This window comes from Hypanus sabinus, chromosome 16, assembly GCF_030144855.1.
Source record: "Hypanus sabinus isolate sHypSab1 chromosome 16, sHypSab1.hap1, whole genome shotgun sequence".
Taxonomy (NCBI): domain Eukaryota; kingdom Metazoa; phylum Chordata; class Chondrichthyes; order Myliobatiformes; family Dasyatidae; genus Hypanus; species Hypanus sabinus.
In genome coordinates, this window is record NC_082721.1 from 83,305,716 (window position 1) to 83,321,036 (window position 15,321).

Here is a 15,321-nt window from a genome sequence, read left to right on the forward strand (position 1 = left end):
ATAACTTAACTCTATGCATTCATCTGCTGTCTACTCATGAGCATTGATCTGTTCCCTCTCACTTCCATGGGCGGGCTTTTATTCAATTGATACGTAGTTGCACAGACACAACAAATTGGTGATGAGTACAAACCTGAATTTTAGCAAATATCATCAATGACACTGACAGTTACAGAATGACAGACTTTCTGATGCATTAAGGGACAGGCTTGTATGTGCTATACATAGTCAAAGCACTCAAGAGAATCTACTATTTAATCTAGAATCCTTTGGAAGTTCATCTTTGCTTCTCCAGATCCTCTTGCAGTTAGCCCAAGGCTACACAGAGAAACACTACAGTGTTGTGATTATGATCTTAGTCACGGGAGAGACACCAAAACTGATGAGATAAAAGTCTTTATTCATCACAAACAGGAATTCTCTTGGAGATCCTCCCCATAGTCTCCCAAACTGAAATTACAAGATGTGTCTTCTCAAAGACAGTGCTAACAGTTGGTGGTTCAATACAATTTCAATAGCTGCAATGACATCAGTATTTTGTGAAGAAAACAGTTCCATTGAAATGCATGTTTACAGTAGGAACATATTTTAACAGATAAGAGGAACTCAACAGGCCAGGCAGAATCTAAGAGTACAGTTAACATTTCAGGCTGAAGCTCTTCAAATGGTTTCGGCCCAAAATGTCAACTTTACTCTTTTCCTAGATGCTGCCTGGCCTGCTGAGTTCCTCCAGTATTTTGTGTTTTGCTTGGATTTCTAGCATCTGCAGATTTTTCTTTGTTAAGACTCAATCACTTTTTTTTTGGAGAAACTAACTTGCTTAAGATACAGAGATCCCAGATAGCCAAAATCAATGCGACTCTTGAGTACACAAGTATCACAACTATTGATTGAACAAAATGCCTGTGACCATACTTAATACACTAAGTGACTATATTGGTCTGGTTTGCAAACTTCCTTGAACCTAGTCACAATGGTGCAAAGTGACTGAGCCATAGTACCTGGCTGGATGCAGCAAATTAACTCCATTGTCTTACACCGGACTGACACGTACAAGAACACCTGGTGGCCACTTCACTTTACAAACCTTATCTGAGCAACCACAGCCTTGCTGTGGGCCAGCTGCCTGTCATCTGTAGTGCTCTGTTGACCATGCTGTTAGTTTACAAAGCTGTCCTTTTAACTGATTACTTCAGAGGATCTATTCTGGGCCCAGCCTACTTATGCAATCACTGCAACTCCATCGCAGGCATTAGCGCCATCATCAAGAACATCTTCAAAAGGGGGATTCTTCAAGGCAACTGAATCCATCATTAAGGACCCTAAACCATTCAGGACATGCCTTCGTTTCATTACTACCAACTGGGAGGATGTACAGGAGCCCGAGAACACACATTCAATGCTTTAGGGAGATCTTTACCTCGGCCATCAAGTTTCTGAATGGTGCATGAACCTATAAACACTACAACATTTCCATTCTGTACTATGTTTTTATACTTCCTAATGTAAGTTACAGTAACTTTAATGCATTGTACTGTACTGCTGTTGCAAAACAAATTTCATGATATATGTCTATGAGAGACCTTATTCTACAAATGTTTGTAATTAGAATATCTGCTATACTCACATAATTTCATTACTCCCGAATCTAACAAAGAACAGCAGATTATTTAACACAAGCAGAATTTGAGATATCACCCAATAGATTGCAACTCCTTTACAAAACTAATTTAAATACATGATATACAAACACAAAAGATTAAGGTGTCTACCACATTAATAGACTTTATTAGAAAAAAACCTCAACACGAACATAAAACAGCTTAGAAGATATACAGTTGCAATTAAACTTTGAAATACTTGACCGTATAAAAAGCATAACAGACCCAATTATAAACCCAGATTGCACTAACTTAAGTTCTCTTGCTGAAACAAGATATTTAATATCAAACTTTGCTGTTTTCAATATTCTGTTTTTCAAAAGGGAGAGTTTTTTTTCATTTGTGCCAACTTTTACAAAAACATGTAGAGACAAGCCATGCATAAGGAAGCTTAGAATATTTAAGAAATTACAGAACTAATGCTTTCAGTTTGTGTCATCTTCTACTACCTTACCACAGAGCTTTTTACTTAAACAAATATGGTCAAGTTTCATCTATAAATGTGTCTGGGTTTCAAATTCAGGTTGGACTGGAGATCGAGTTTGCAAAGGTACAAGAACAGATCATTTCAAAGTTTGTAATAAAGTTTGCATATATACATACATAAATAGTATTTTACAATAGTCTAGTACTGTTGGAGAGTGGTAGTAGGTTTATTCCTACTAGTTATACGATGAGAGAATTTTCAATTACTACCACCCCCTTAGGGAAAATATTGTCCAAGTTACTTTGCTGTACAATAAAACACATCTTTAAACTATACCAATCTTCTTGTCCTTTTCTTATGAAGATCTTATAGGACATTGATGCATGAATTACAAAATACCACATGCAAAATTATCCATTGATGCAACTTGTCAACTCCAAGGTGAAAAATATATTTCCCAGATCAAAACCGCGTAATCAAGGAGATTTCATTCAGAAATTAGTTTTTAAAACGTGCAGTTCATTCATAGTTTCACGCACAGGAAATAATTTACCAATCCGTGCTCACAAGGCTCCACAAGTAATCACATATGAAACTGTCAGAGTGCTTCGTAGAATCAATGTTAATGGGCTGTGCTACACCTGCTCCAAAGTGGACTAAGAAATAAAGTTAAGGAAACTTTGCACTCTCAATTCAAATGTTCTAATTTCTATCACTTCAATAGACAAAATTAATGGAATTAAAAAGCATTATTAAAATACAAAAAAACTAGTGCAATGCTTTGTCTAAAGAGAATTTTATCAATTTTTATGATGGCAGCCTAATTATGTTTGTGCATACAGTACAAGAAATTGGATAAGGAACATAATTTTCAAATTTCTCCAATTTGACCAGAATATCAGAAGAGCAACCAAAATTAAACCCCAAATGGACACAATATTAAAATATAACTTTCAACTAACTTAAATCCCAATAGGCAAATTACAAAACATCAAACCCTTCTCCTCTTAAAAAAACACTACTCTTCCCTCATGATCATCATGCACTTCCAAAATTCATTTGGCGCATTATCATACTGCAGCACCCTGGTCATTGAGTAGATTGTAGTGGCAAAGATAATGGTTAATTTTAGGTGAGAAATTTCTGCAGAGACAAGGACAGCTGAAGACAAACCATGTTTGTGGTGAACAGAATTTTATAAAGCAGCATAAAAATCTGATGCTTATTCCAGCAAATTAAAGGAATTAGTTAGGAACTAACTAATTCCTATTTCTGGTGTGAGTTGTGATGTTATTCTAAGTTTAGGATAAGTTTATGAACACAGAGCTGTTACTTTGAGACACCAATTTAAAGCACATAGAAGCAAGAGGATTTGCAGCATATGAACACCATCACAGACCATGAATACAGCTAAAATCCATTAATTTTGTATTAATTGTAACTTAATTGAAATTAAATTATAGCACTAATCAAATTTTATGGCATCACTTTCTGGTCTTTAAAGTACTCAATTATAGCCAATATCTTAAAAATATTAGCCTAAACCACTATTTCCATTATAATTTTAAGCTCATCCATCTCACTCATACTCAAAATAAATTGCTTGATTCTTCTCTCTTTGCCATGTATTGCTGCTTTCTGTGGTATCTTAGATAGTCAGCAACAGGATTTACTGTAATATTTGAAATGGGCAGGCTGTCTTACAAGGTTAAACAAACAAGACTTGGACCTTCTAAAGCTTAGCAGAATGGGAGGCAACTAAGATCCTTATGAGTTTTGACCTTGATATTTTGGAAATCAAGGGGGTTAAATGTAGTGAAATCTTCAATCTATTGCTTTAAAAAAATACAAATCTTAAGTCAATAGGTGTTTGCTAATGATGGGATTAAGAAGTTTTTAAATATCTCCAGCACTATTGCTCAGTTTAGCCCCTCACCTGCTTTCATGAATGCCATTCTAGGAATAATCTTCATCCAGTTCCTCAAAAAGTTAACTTTGTAGTCTCATGTGAAAGGATACCGCCTCTTACAAGGGAAGGATCACAGTCATAGTCCCAAATTATCTTCGTAACCTTGTGGAAGATGTGAGCCAAGTACCTATGCAAACCAAATACATTAAATATAAGTGCTCCATCAAAAACATGCATTGTCAAACAATGTCAATCTGATAGGATTGTATTTCTGGCATATAGCAAGCTCTATCACATTTCAAAATGGAAAATCAAGAAAGCCATTTCATCGCTATACAAGTTGGAGATTACCTTGAAATTTCTCAATTGTTCTGAAAAATGACAATAATCCTAACAGATTAGCATAAAGTACTCATCGCCTGAAGTCAGAAGGTTGCTAGCGCACCTGGAGATCAGGTGCTCATGTTAAGTGGACCAGTTAATTAGAGGACATTTCTTCTGTGATCCACAACCACCATTCTCCATCACAATATTTCCCCAAACACTCAGTTGGATACTCAAGCAGGCTATTGGGAATTTATTTATCCTTGCTGTGGACAAATAGCCAGTTCATCTTTGTCCACGTCATTCAAATAACATAACTTTACTTCATCAGAATGAAATACAAAATTTAATAAAGATACATGAATATTTTGTAATCTTTACTACTTAGAACATTTTAAACTTACTTAGTAGATGGAATAATCACTGTTGTATCTTCATCTACCTCCTCTTCCATTATAGCAATTTCCTTTTCAGAATTTTCAAGCTCCTCCAGCTCTTTCTGTAACAATGTGACTTTTATATATTAAGGAAAGTAAATAGTAATTGTTATTGTAAAGCCGCTCTCATTTTATGGGAGCTGGATTCACTTAATGGCTTGCAAACAGGAAAATATAATTAGGACTTATTAGATTAAATCCCTTAAGCAGTTGCAACTTACTTTTGAAGAGTACCAAGTTATTTAACACAGTAGTATAGCAATACAATCTATGGACATCTAGCTCATCCAATGTGGCCTTTCAGCCAGCAAGAGCACAATGTCCTGTGATTCCATGATAACTTTTACATTCTAATCTAAACAATGTTAACAAAGGATAACGTCACAACTTGCACCAGAAATAGGGGCAGATCATTTCACACCTCATGCTATTCAATTAGATTGCAGCCAGCATAACCGAAGCTTTTGCTCTTTGTTTTGACCCTCTGTCCACACTGAAACAGCGTTTTCCTCCCCCGAAAATGGACCTTTTCTAAAACGCTCTCCAGAGTATGTAAATCTGAAAAAGCTGGCTGGGCGGTATAGTGAATACAGGGTAACCGGAGCTTTTTAAAAACGCTGTCATGACGTGTCGGAACAGATGGTGGCGGCAGTGTGGTATTTCATTGTTTTCTTGAACTAAGAGGAGGATATGGAAATAGTATACCGTTTCTTCTTCGTTTGTTTTCTGTAGCTGTGTCCTGCACGTGTGCCCAGGAGGAGATGCACCCAAATACCTGTTTTAATGTGGACGCAGGTATTTTCAGAAATGCCTGGGTGGATGCCTATCATTTTTTCGCAACACCAGCGTTTTCAAAATTCACCGTCTCAGTGTGGATGTAGCCTATACTGACCCAGCACACACACAACCCCCACGTTACAGTGTGACTGTGGGGGGGGGGGGGGGGGGGAAGGGGTGGAAAGAATGAGAGAATTTTTTCCCTAGGAAATGGGGTATATTGTGTTTCTCCTTAACCTGAATTTATCATCTGCATATGCATCAATAAACATATAAAGCTGGAAAAATACATTTTGTATTTGCTTACTTTTGTCTCTCAACATAAATTTGGAGAGAGCATATATTATTCTGTATCTCAAATTTTTGAATTTCTGTAACCTGAACACAGAAGTTACACAGGAGTTACCCACATTCAACCTCCACAGACCTCCATCTAAGGAGAAGAATTACAAACATTCATCAGCCTCTGTGTATAAAAATTGCTTCAGCTAGGTTCCAAATGGTGAACCCTTTAAATCAAAACTCTTATCTGGCATTTCAGACATCTGATCCAGGGAAATCTGGGAGATGAGACCATACATATCCCAGCTGTAGACTTCCAATTCTACACAATGGAGCAAAGTGTCTGTAGACATATTTATATCCTCTTGTAAACAAACCATCATAGTATTTTGTTTCCTAATTGCTTGTTGCACCTGCATAACTTACACTGATTTTTATACAAGACCTAGATCCCTCCAAATACCAACATCTTTCTGTCTCTGGTCACGTAACATCTTTCATAATCTAACTGTTTTACTGAGCTTTGTATCTCAAACATGGATATATTATATTTAATTCATTTATCCAAATCATTCACATAAATTGTGAACAACTGGCCTCAGCACTAATACACTCTGCACCCCACAAATTACAAGTCTAGCACAAAACTACCCATGCATACTGCAAACTCTACTTAATCACCTAGTCAAAGGTTTCTGAAAGTCCAAATATCCCAGTAATTGAATTGCCCTTATCTTTTCTAATTTAGTCTCAACAACCTACACTGAACATGACTTCCATGTTGACTCTACCTATTCTTTTATTTATTATCCTAACTCTTAATAATTTTCCTTTCCTCATCAGATCAATTCATCTCTGTAGTGCCTAGTTTTTGCTGTTGTTACTTTCTAAACTGTGTGATTATACAAGTATCAACTTATAAGAAATGTTGAAAAATCTACGAATTAGGAAGATGATCACCAATCATGTCCATAGCAACCTTTTTCAAATCCTGAAGCTAAATGAGCTGCTGAGGATGTCTGTCAAATAAATTTCTCCCGTGCTGCCAATTTCTGAGTTCCTTATTCATTTTCGTTCTGTACGTTTCCACCATTTCTAGGAAATTGTCCTGTGAGCATAGACAAACTATTTAAATTCCTATGCTTTTTCCTTCCCAATGTAATTTCTCCTGCATAAAGTTATAAGAGACTCACATTGAGTTTAGTCTATCTTTTCCTTTCTAATTCTGTTTTTGTGTTTCTCACTAACCTACTTATATTCTATTTTCTCTTTCCAATGTCAATTCTTTTATCTGTGTCCTGATTTCTGAAATACTTCACAATCTTCAATCTTACTGCATTTTCTGGAAATCCATTACAAACCTTTTCCTTTGATTCACTAATCACATTGGCTTTCTTTACCTCAGATGTATTACTTGAAAACTAAGTATTAATTCCCAAACATTAGCCATTGCTTGTTTGCTGTCGTTATAATGACAATGTATCAAAGCTCGCTTCCACTTTATACCCTTGTAATTGTTAGTTTTATTTAGCTTCTATAAAGTTCTATAGAACTTTGACAAACTTCTATAAATGTGTAGTGGACAGTATATTGACTGACAGCATCATGGCCTGGTATGAAAACACCAATTCCATTGAATGGAAAATCCTACAAAAAGTAGTTAATACAGCCCAGTGCATCATGGGTAAAGCCCTCCACACCATTGAGCACATCTACATGAAGCATTGTTGCAGGAAAGCAGCATACATAATCAATTACCCCTACCACCCAGGACATGCTGTCTTCTTGTTACTGCCATTGGAAAGTACAGGAGCCTCAGGACTCACAGCACCAGGTTCAGGAACTGTTATTACCCCTCAAACATCAGGCTCTTCAACCAAAGAACACAACTTCACTCATCCCATCACTGAAACGTTCCCACACCTATGGAATCACTTTCAAGGACACTTCATCTCTTGTTCTCAATATTCATTGCATATTTATTTATTATTATTATTTCTTTCTTTTTGTATTTGCACAGTTTGTTGTCTTTTGTATTCTGGTTGAATCCCCAAGTGGATGCAGTGTTTGATTTTATTATGGTCATAACTCTATTATGGATTTATTGAGTATGCCCACATCAAAATTAATATCAGGGTTGTATATGGTGACATATATGTACTTTGATCATAATTTTACTTTTGAACTTTGAACAAGAGAAGTAGGATTATGCAGGAACTCTTAAAAAAAATAGCTATGCCACAGAGAACAATCTGTTGTTCTGATCACCAAAGAAGTCTGAGAGCACTAGAGAGAGTGGAAAGAAGATCTGTGGATTTTGACAACTGAATTATTATTAGATGGGTATGAAATTTTGAGAGACTTGGACAGAGTGAATAGGAATGAGACTAAAACTGTGCAAGTGGTTTAGTTACAAGCTTACTCCTCAGATGGGGCTCGTCTGCCATGATTGGCAGCTCATCAAGTGGAAGAAAAACTCTGATCTCAAATCTCCACTGCCTGTGGCGACACCCACTTTTGGGGAAGGCTTCGGGAGTAAGCCCCAAGGGAAAAGTCTGGAGCTAGAATCCCTGAAACAGCCCAATGTTGAACTCAATGCTGACAGGCACTCTTGTGATGCCGCTGTTGGTGCCTGGAATGGAAACCCCAATGCCTTTTAACTCAAAGTCCTTACGAAAAGTAGTGAATTTTGCCCAGTCCACCATGGGTAAAGCCCTCCCAACTATTGAGCACATCTACATGAAACTCTATTATAGGAAGGCAGCATCCATCATCAGAGATCCACCACCAAGATCATGCTCTCTTCTCACTGCTGCCATCAGGTAGAAGGTACAGGAGCCTCAGGACTCACACCACCAGGTTCAAGAACAGTTACTACCCCTCAACCATCAGGCTCTTGAATAAAAGGGGATAACTACACTCAACTTCAGACCTTTCAGTTTCAGAAAAACCTTCGCTCGAGTAATGGTAACCTCACTCATTTCATAACTCCTGACACTTGGAACTTCCATCATACTGCTGGTGTCTTCCATGGTGAAGACTGATGCAAAATACCTATTCAGTTTGTCCACCATTTCTCTGTGCCCCATTACTGCCTCTCCAGCAATCCAATATCCACACTCACATCTCCTTCACAATTTATGTATCTGAGGAAACTTTTGGTATCCTCTAACCTTACTGGCTAGCTTCTGTATTCTATCTTTACCTTTTTAATGACTTCTGTTGGTTTTTAAAAGCTTCCCCATCCTCTAACTTCCCACTAATTTTTATCTATTATATGTCCTCTCTTTGGCTTAATGCTGGCTCTTGTTAGCCATGGTTGTATCATCTCGCCTTTAGAATACTTCTTCCTCTTTGGGATGTATATATCCTGTGCTTTCTGAATTGCTTCCAGGAATTCCAGCCATTGCTGCTCTGCCCACACACATGCTAGTGTTCTTTTCCAATCAACTCCGACCAACTCTTCTTGCATGCCTTTGTAATTCCCTTTACTCCGCTGTAATACTGATACATCTGACTTTAGCTTCTCCTTCTCAAATTTCAGGGCAAACTTGATCATATTATGATCCCTTGCCCCTATGAGTTCTATTACCTTAAGCTGCTCTAATCAATTCCAGTTCATTGCATAAAACCCAATCCAGAACAGATCCCCTAGTGGGCTCAACCACAATCTGCACAACCCTTGCAGTTCCTTAGCTCTATCCACAATGATTCAACACCTTCTGACCCTATGTCACCTCTTTCTAATGATTTGATTTCATTTTTATTTGACAACAGAGCAGCTCAGCTCCCTCTGATTTCCTGTGTGCCCTTTCATTACAATGTGTATCCTTAGACATTAAGCTCCCAGCTATAATCTTCTTTCAGCCATGATTCAGTGATGCCTACGTCATACATGCCAATTTGCAACTGTGCGACAATTTCATCTGTCTTATTTCTGCACACGTTTAAATATAACACTGTTGGTGCTGTATTTTGTCCTTTTTGATTTTGTCCAACTTGTATGCTGCAACTTATCCTATTGACTACAATTTTGCCCTATCAACAACCTCTCCTCTCTACACATTGCCTCTGTAAACCAGCTACCTCTTCTTCAGCACTATCATCCACCTTTCCTATGATCATTCGTGCATTTAAATATATGCAGTTCAGGACATTAGTCACACCATGCTCGACCTTTAGATTCCTAACTTTGTCTGAGGTCTTACTAATATATGCCTTCATAACGTCTCCGCTAAATGTTCTGGCACTCTGGGTTCCCATCCCCCTGCAACTCTAGTTTAAACCCCACAGTGCAGCATTAACAAACCTTTCCGTTAGGATATTAGTCCCCCTCCAGTTCATATGGTGCAATAGCAACCCTAAGATCACAACCCTAACCCCCTACACTCCCTATGCAGAACCCTGTCACTCATCCTACCCATAACATTGGAACCTACATGGACCACAACTTCTGGCTGTTCCCACTTAAGAATGCTGAGGACTCAATTTGAGATATTCCAGGCTCTGGCACCAGGAAGGCAACATACATCTTTCATTCTCACCCACAGAACCTCCTGTCCGTTCCCCTAACCAACAAATCCTCTATCACCATAGCGTTCCTCTTCTCTGCGCCCCCCCACATTCCCTGTCACAGAGCCATACTCGGTCCCAGAGACCCAACCACTGTGACTTTCCTCTGTTAGATCACACCCCTCCCCCCATAACAGTATCCAAAGTGATTACCTGTTGTTAAGGGGGATGGCCACAGGAGTATTCTGCACTGGTTTCTTAACACCTTTCCCCTTCCTGTCACCCAGTCTCCTGTGTCAAGTACCACAGGTGTAACTACTTCTCTATATGTCCTATCAATCACCTTCTCAGCCTCCCAAATGATCTGGAGTTCATCCAGTTCTAACTCCAACTCCTCAATGCGAATTGTTAGAAGCTGTGACTGGATGCACCTCTGGATGTATCTAGGGGCACTAGAGTTCTCCCTGCCCTCCCACATCTTGCAACTATCCTCCCCGGTATCTCTACCGTCCTAGATGAGCAGATAAAAAGGGAAAGGGGAAAAAAATCTTAACCTTTTCTTTTCTTTCTCTGACAGAAGTCTCTCTTCTCTGAAGCCTCAATGAGCTAAAGCCGCAAGATCATCACTCTGACTCTGTCCACTTAGACAATGGCTGCTGCTCTTACTCTCCCACATCTTGCTGCTCTTGCTTTTGGTCACTGCTCAAAGCTCTTCTTTCACTGTAGCTACCTATTGCTGGCTTTTCTACTCAGGCAGGAGACCTGAGTGAAATCTACTCCTGCTGATGTCTGGTCTCTGCACACTGAAGTCCTCCATAATTATTATAAGTCTTTTTAATACACAACTACCCATATAATTGCTTTTTCATCTAACATCCATGTTTTCAGTAGGAAAACTTGGCAGAAAATACTCCAGAGATCACATAAAGATTATTCTATCAATTGCTAGAAATCCAAATTAAAAGTAGCCACTGCTCAGCTGGCCAGGCATAATGTGTGAAGATGCACTGGTTTGAAATTTTAGCTCCATGAACTAAAGTTAGAAAAAATATCATAATTTCTCTCAAAAGATGTTGCCGAAGTTGAATAGTTCCTGTTTGCTGTTTTATTACAGAGGCCTTTATGGTATTGGAAGTTAATCTCTAACCAAAATCTAGAAAAAGACATGGATATGCAAGCTACTGAGCATTACTACTTTCAATGCTAGAGAAGGTACTAAAGTCATTACGTATATCTTAAGCTTAAAGTAGTAATAAAGGATATGCAAGCTCAGTTTCAGACTTAAAATTCTGTTGCTCAGTCTCGTTCCACTTTTCTTTAATTTTCTTTAACTCCAGTAAACTTTTCTCTCTTTCTTCTCCCATTTCAATAACCTTCTGTGCCACATGTTCCTGCGTTTGCTGGATCACTGAAATTACCAAAAACATAGACATACAACCTCTAGTTTCAGAATGTTTTTTGAAGTTAACATCAATACTTAAAAGCAAAAGATCACTCATTTCACACAATGAATATATGGTGGATTACTGGGAATTTAACTCCCACGGACATTATAGCAAAAATTAATGGTTAAGATAAATATAAAACAGGAAGGTTAATAAATTCACATACTGTTAATCCTTTTTTTTTCAATGAAGTTATGAACAATGTGTGCTTGGGTTTGACACTAATATCAGTAAAGGAATTAAGAAATGACATCTTCAAAGCAAACAAGTCTGCTGCTGTGAAAAAAAAAGAAAACTCGGGTCCAGTTTGAAATGATTGCTATTTTGTGTTGTTTTTAGTCTATTGTCATGTACTGAGATGCATGAGGGCACCACAGAAGTGTAATGGTTAGCACAACATTTTACAGTCCCAGCGACCTGGATTAAATTCCTGACACAGCCTGTAAGGAGTTTGTACCTTCTCCCCACAACCACGTGGGTTTCCTCCAGGCGCTCCAGTTTCCTCCCACAATCCAAAAACGCATCAGTTAGTAGGTTAATTGGTCATTGTAAATAGTCCTGTGATTAGACTAGTATTAAATCAGGGATTGCTGAATGGCTAGCTTGAAGGACTGGGCCTATTCCACACAGTATGTCAATAAAAATATAGATACCTTATTACATACCCAACTACATTTAATAAAAACAGAATGCAAAATATTTTCAAACTGTTAAGACAAAATTGGTTTTTAGATAATTTATTTGAAAGTCCTAATTTCTGTCTTACCTCTTAACTGCTGTTTCACACACTGTTCGACATCTAGGAAAGTATTCACTATTTTTGTCTGATATTTCATGGCATTCTGCAGATGCACCTCCCCATTACAACCAGAGAGGATAATCATCAGTTCATCTGCCAGTGCCTTGAACTCCTGGATCTGCAACTCCATTTTTCAGTACATTTACACATCCTGAAAACAGAAGACATTGTATTTTTTGTTCTGACCTTCATTGACAACAGTAACTCTATAATTCATTGATGTTGACTTTCCAAGAAATACCAGTTTCCCAATAATGCATAATAAATTTCCCATTCTCCCACATTTCCAGAGGTCCATTTATAATCTTTTTTTTTGTGGGAAGGACGCAAAGGTAAGGGAAGGGGCTGTTCCCTCCACTCCCCAAGGTTGAGAGGCAAAGACAATGATACTAACCCACCTTCCTATCCCTCCCCACAAGGTCGAGGGGGGTGGGTTAGATATCAGCCCTCTCCTTGAGGGGGATGTCACCCCCTCCTCGGCAACCTTGAGATCGCAGCACCCCCTCTCCTGGACAAACTCAGGAGAAAAGTCACACCCACTTCACAAACTCAGAAGAGGCATCACCCCCTCCTCTCCTCTACAACCTCTGGAGAGATGTCAACAACCCCCTCCCTCCTTCACAGGCTCAGGGAAGATGTCACCTCACCCCACTGCTGGACAACCTCAAAAGAGATGTCACCCCCTCCTCTCCTGGCAACCTCGGGAGAAATGTCACTCCCTCCTCTCCTGTCCACCTCCGGAGAGAGGTCACCCCCTCCTCTCCTGTCCACCTCGAGAGAGAGGTCACCCCCTCCTCTCCTGTCCATCTCGGGAGAGAGGTCACCCCCTCCTCTCCTGTCCATCTCGGGAGAGAGGTCACCCCCTCCTCTCCTGGGTAACCTCGGGAGAGAGGTCACCCCCTCCTCTCCTGTCCATCTCGGAAGAGAGGTCACCCCCTCCTCTCCTGGGTAACCTCGGGAGAGATGTCACTCCCTCCTCTCCTGTCCACCTCCGGAGAGAGGTCACTCCCTCCTCTCCTGTCCACCTCGGGAGAGATGTCACTCCCTCCTCTCCTGTCCACCTCCGGAGAGAGGTCACTCCCTCCTCTCTTGGGCAACCTCGGGAGAGAGGTCACTCCCTCCTCTCCTGTCCACCTCGGGAGAGAGGTCACTCCCTCCTCTCCTGTCCACCTCGGGAGAGAGGTCACTCCCTCCTCTCCTGTCCACCTCGGGAGAGAGGTCACTCCCTCCTCTCCTGTCCACCTCGGGAGAGAGGTCACTCCCTCCTCTCCTGTCCACCTCGGGAGAGAGGTCACTCCCTCCTCTCCTGTCCACCTCGGGAGAGAGGTCACTCCCTCCTCTCCTGTCCACCTCGGGAGAGAGGTCACTCCCTCCTCTCCTGTCCACCTCGGGAGAGAGGTCACTCCCTCCTCTCCTGTCCACCTCGGGAGAGAGGTCACTCCCTCCTCTCCTGTCCACCTCGGGAGAGAGGTCACTCCCTCCTCTCCTGTCCACCTCGGGAGAGATGTCACTCCCTCCTCTCCTGTCCACCTCCGGAGAGAGGTCACTCCCTCCTCTCCTGGGTAACCTCGGGAGAGATGTCACTCCCTCCTCTCCTGTCCACCTCGGGAGAGATGTCACCCTCCCCTGTAATCTCGGGGGGTGGGGAAGATGTCACCAACCTCGGGGAGGGAGAGTTTGCGAAACGGCGGGTGATACATCTCCTCCCACGCTTGTCTGGCGTTGCCCCCTTCCCCGAGGTCACGGAGGAGAGGGGAAGGCCGGCGTGCCCTTGGGATAGGGGTAGGGGCGACACTGTGAGAGGCGGGTCACTATCAGGACAGAAATCAGACGCCCGCTGTTTTACTTGAAACTCACCAACTACTGAGAAGTTAACTCTCCGGTTCTTTTCTAATCGACTTGACGCGCTTCCTCCCCGATCCCGCGCAGCGCCCGCGAACTTTCAAACGCTTCGCGCCCAACGGCTTTTTAAAGCAGGACCCCATGAGGCCGGCTACTCAACTGCCGTACTCGAAATAAATCGGACTTCTAACATTTTCCCCCATCTTTCTAATTTTACATATTAATTCGCCGTTCAAAATGTTCTTATTTACCGTGTAAAAATGGTCATTGTGTTAATTTATGTGTAAAATAATAGACACCTAAAATCAACAACAACAACAACAATAATTTGCATTTATACAGATTTATGAAGTGAATCAATCGGTCAGACATGGTCTATGGTGGAAAATTGGGCAGGACGTCTTTCATTACATAGTCCTTCAAGGTACAAAATCGTTTTAAGGTGCCTCATGGACGAGTGGGTGCTCAAATAGGTAGGAGCATTTAAAGGGGATGGAGAGGTAGAGCAGTGGGAAAGTTTAGGGAAGGGTTTCCAGAAAATGGTAGGAGAAGACTGCGGGTGTAGGACGGGAAAATAAATACGTGGTAACCATGGCTTATCTGTCTGGAGTAAAGGTAATTGGTGGAAGAATGAATGAGTGCATTTCAGGAGAAAAGGGGAATGTGCTGGAACTGTGATGTGCAGTTGTTAGAAATCTAAAATAATGCACAGAGTCGAGGAGCAGCTGTGGAAAGTTGAAGTTGAGAGTTGTTGATCAGGGACCTTACAAATAAGTCTCCCATTGTTCTTTAAATGTGCCTTTTAAAAAACTTTTCTGTCCACCTAAGAAAAAAGGTAACTAATTACGAGTCCTGACGAAGGGTCTCGGCCCAAAACTTCCTATAGATGCTGCCTGGCCTGCTGCT

General features: G+C 40.5%; 2 protein-coding genes across 3 annotated transcripts in view; one reads left to right on the plus strand and one right to left on the minus strand.

The window, feature by feature from the left end:
- Positions 1-398: 398 nt before the first annotated feature.
- spc24 (SPC24 component of NDC80 kinetochore complex) lies at positions 399-14,532 on the minus strand. The gene is made up of 6 exons (XM_059990867.1): positions 14,431-14,532; positions 12,541-12,724; positions 11,591-11,737; positions 4,726-4,828; positions 4,108-4,184; positions 399-2,744 (listed from the first exon to the last, which is right to left on the minus strand). Exons 2-6 carry the CDS (start codon positions 12,701-12,703, stop codon positions 2,638-2,640), a joined length of 597 nt encoding a protein of 198 aa, XP_059846850.1. The 5' UTR covers positions 12,704-12,724; positions 14,431-14,532; the 3' UTR covers positions 399-2,637.
- A 204-nt stretch (positions 14,533-14,736) lies between these two features.
- Positions 14,737-15,321, plus strand: part of LOC132406514 (DENN domain-containing protein 1B-like) — a 127,184-nt gene continuing 126,599 nt past the window's right edge. For both annotated transcript variants that reach the window (XM_059992291.1, XM_059992292.1), the window contains exon 1: positions 14,737-14,839. The gene's annotated coding sequence lies outside the window, so the exon portion shown is untranslated. The remainder of the gene's footprint in view (positions 14,840-15,321) is intronic.

Bases quoted from the DNA above. Each gene is read 5' to 3' on its own strand.
- spc24 (XM_059990867.1), bottom strand. From the start codon at position 12,703: ATGGAGTTGCAGATCCAGGAGTTCAAGGCACTGGCAGATGAACTGATG. The intron at 11,738-12,540 runs GTAAGACAGAAA...TGGTAATTTCAG, and splicing joins TGTGAAACAGCAGTTAAGAG to TGATCCAGCAAACGCAGGAA. The intron at 4,185-4,725 runs GTAAGTTTAAAA...TGGTTTGCATAG, and splicing joins GTGATTATTCCATCTACTAA to GTACTTGGCTCACATCTTCC.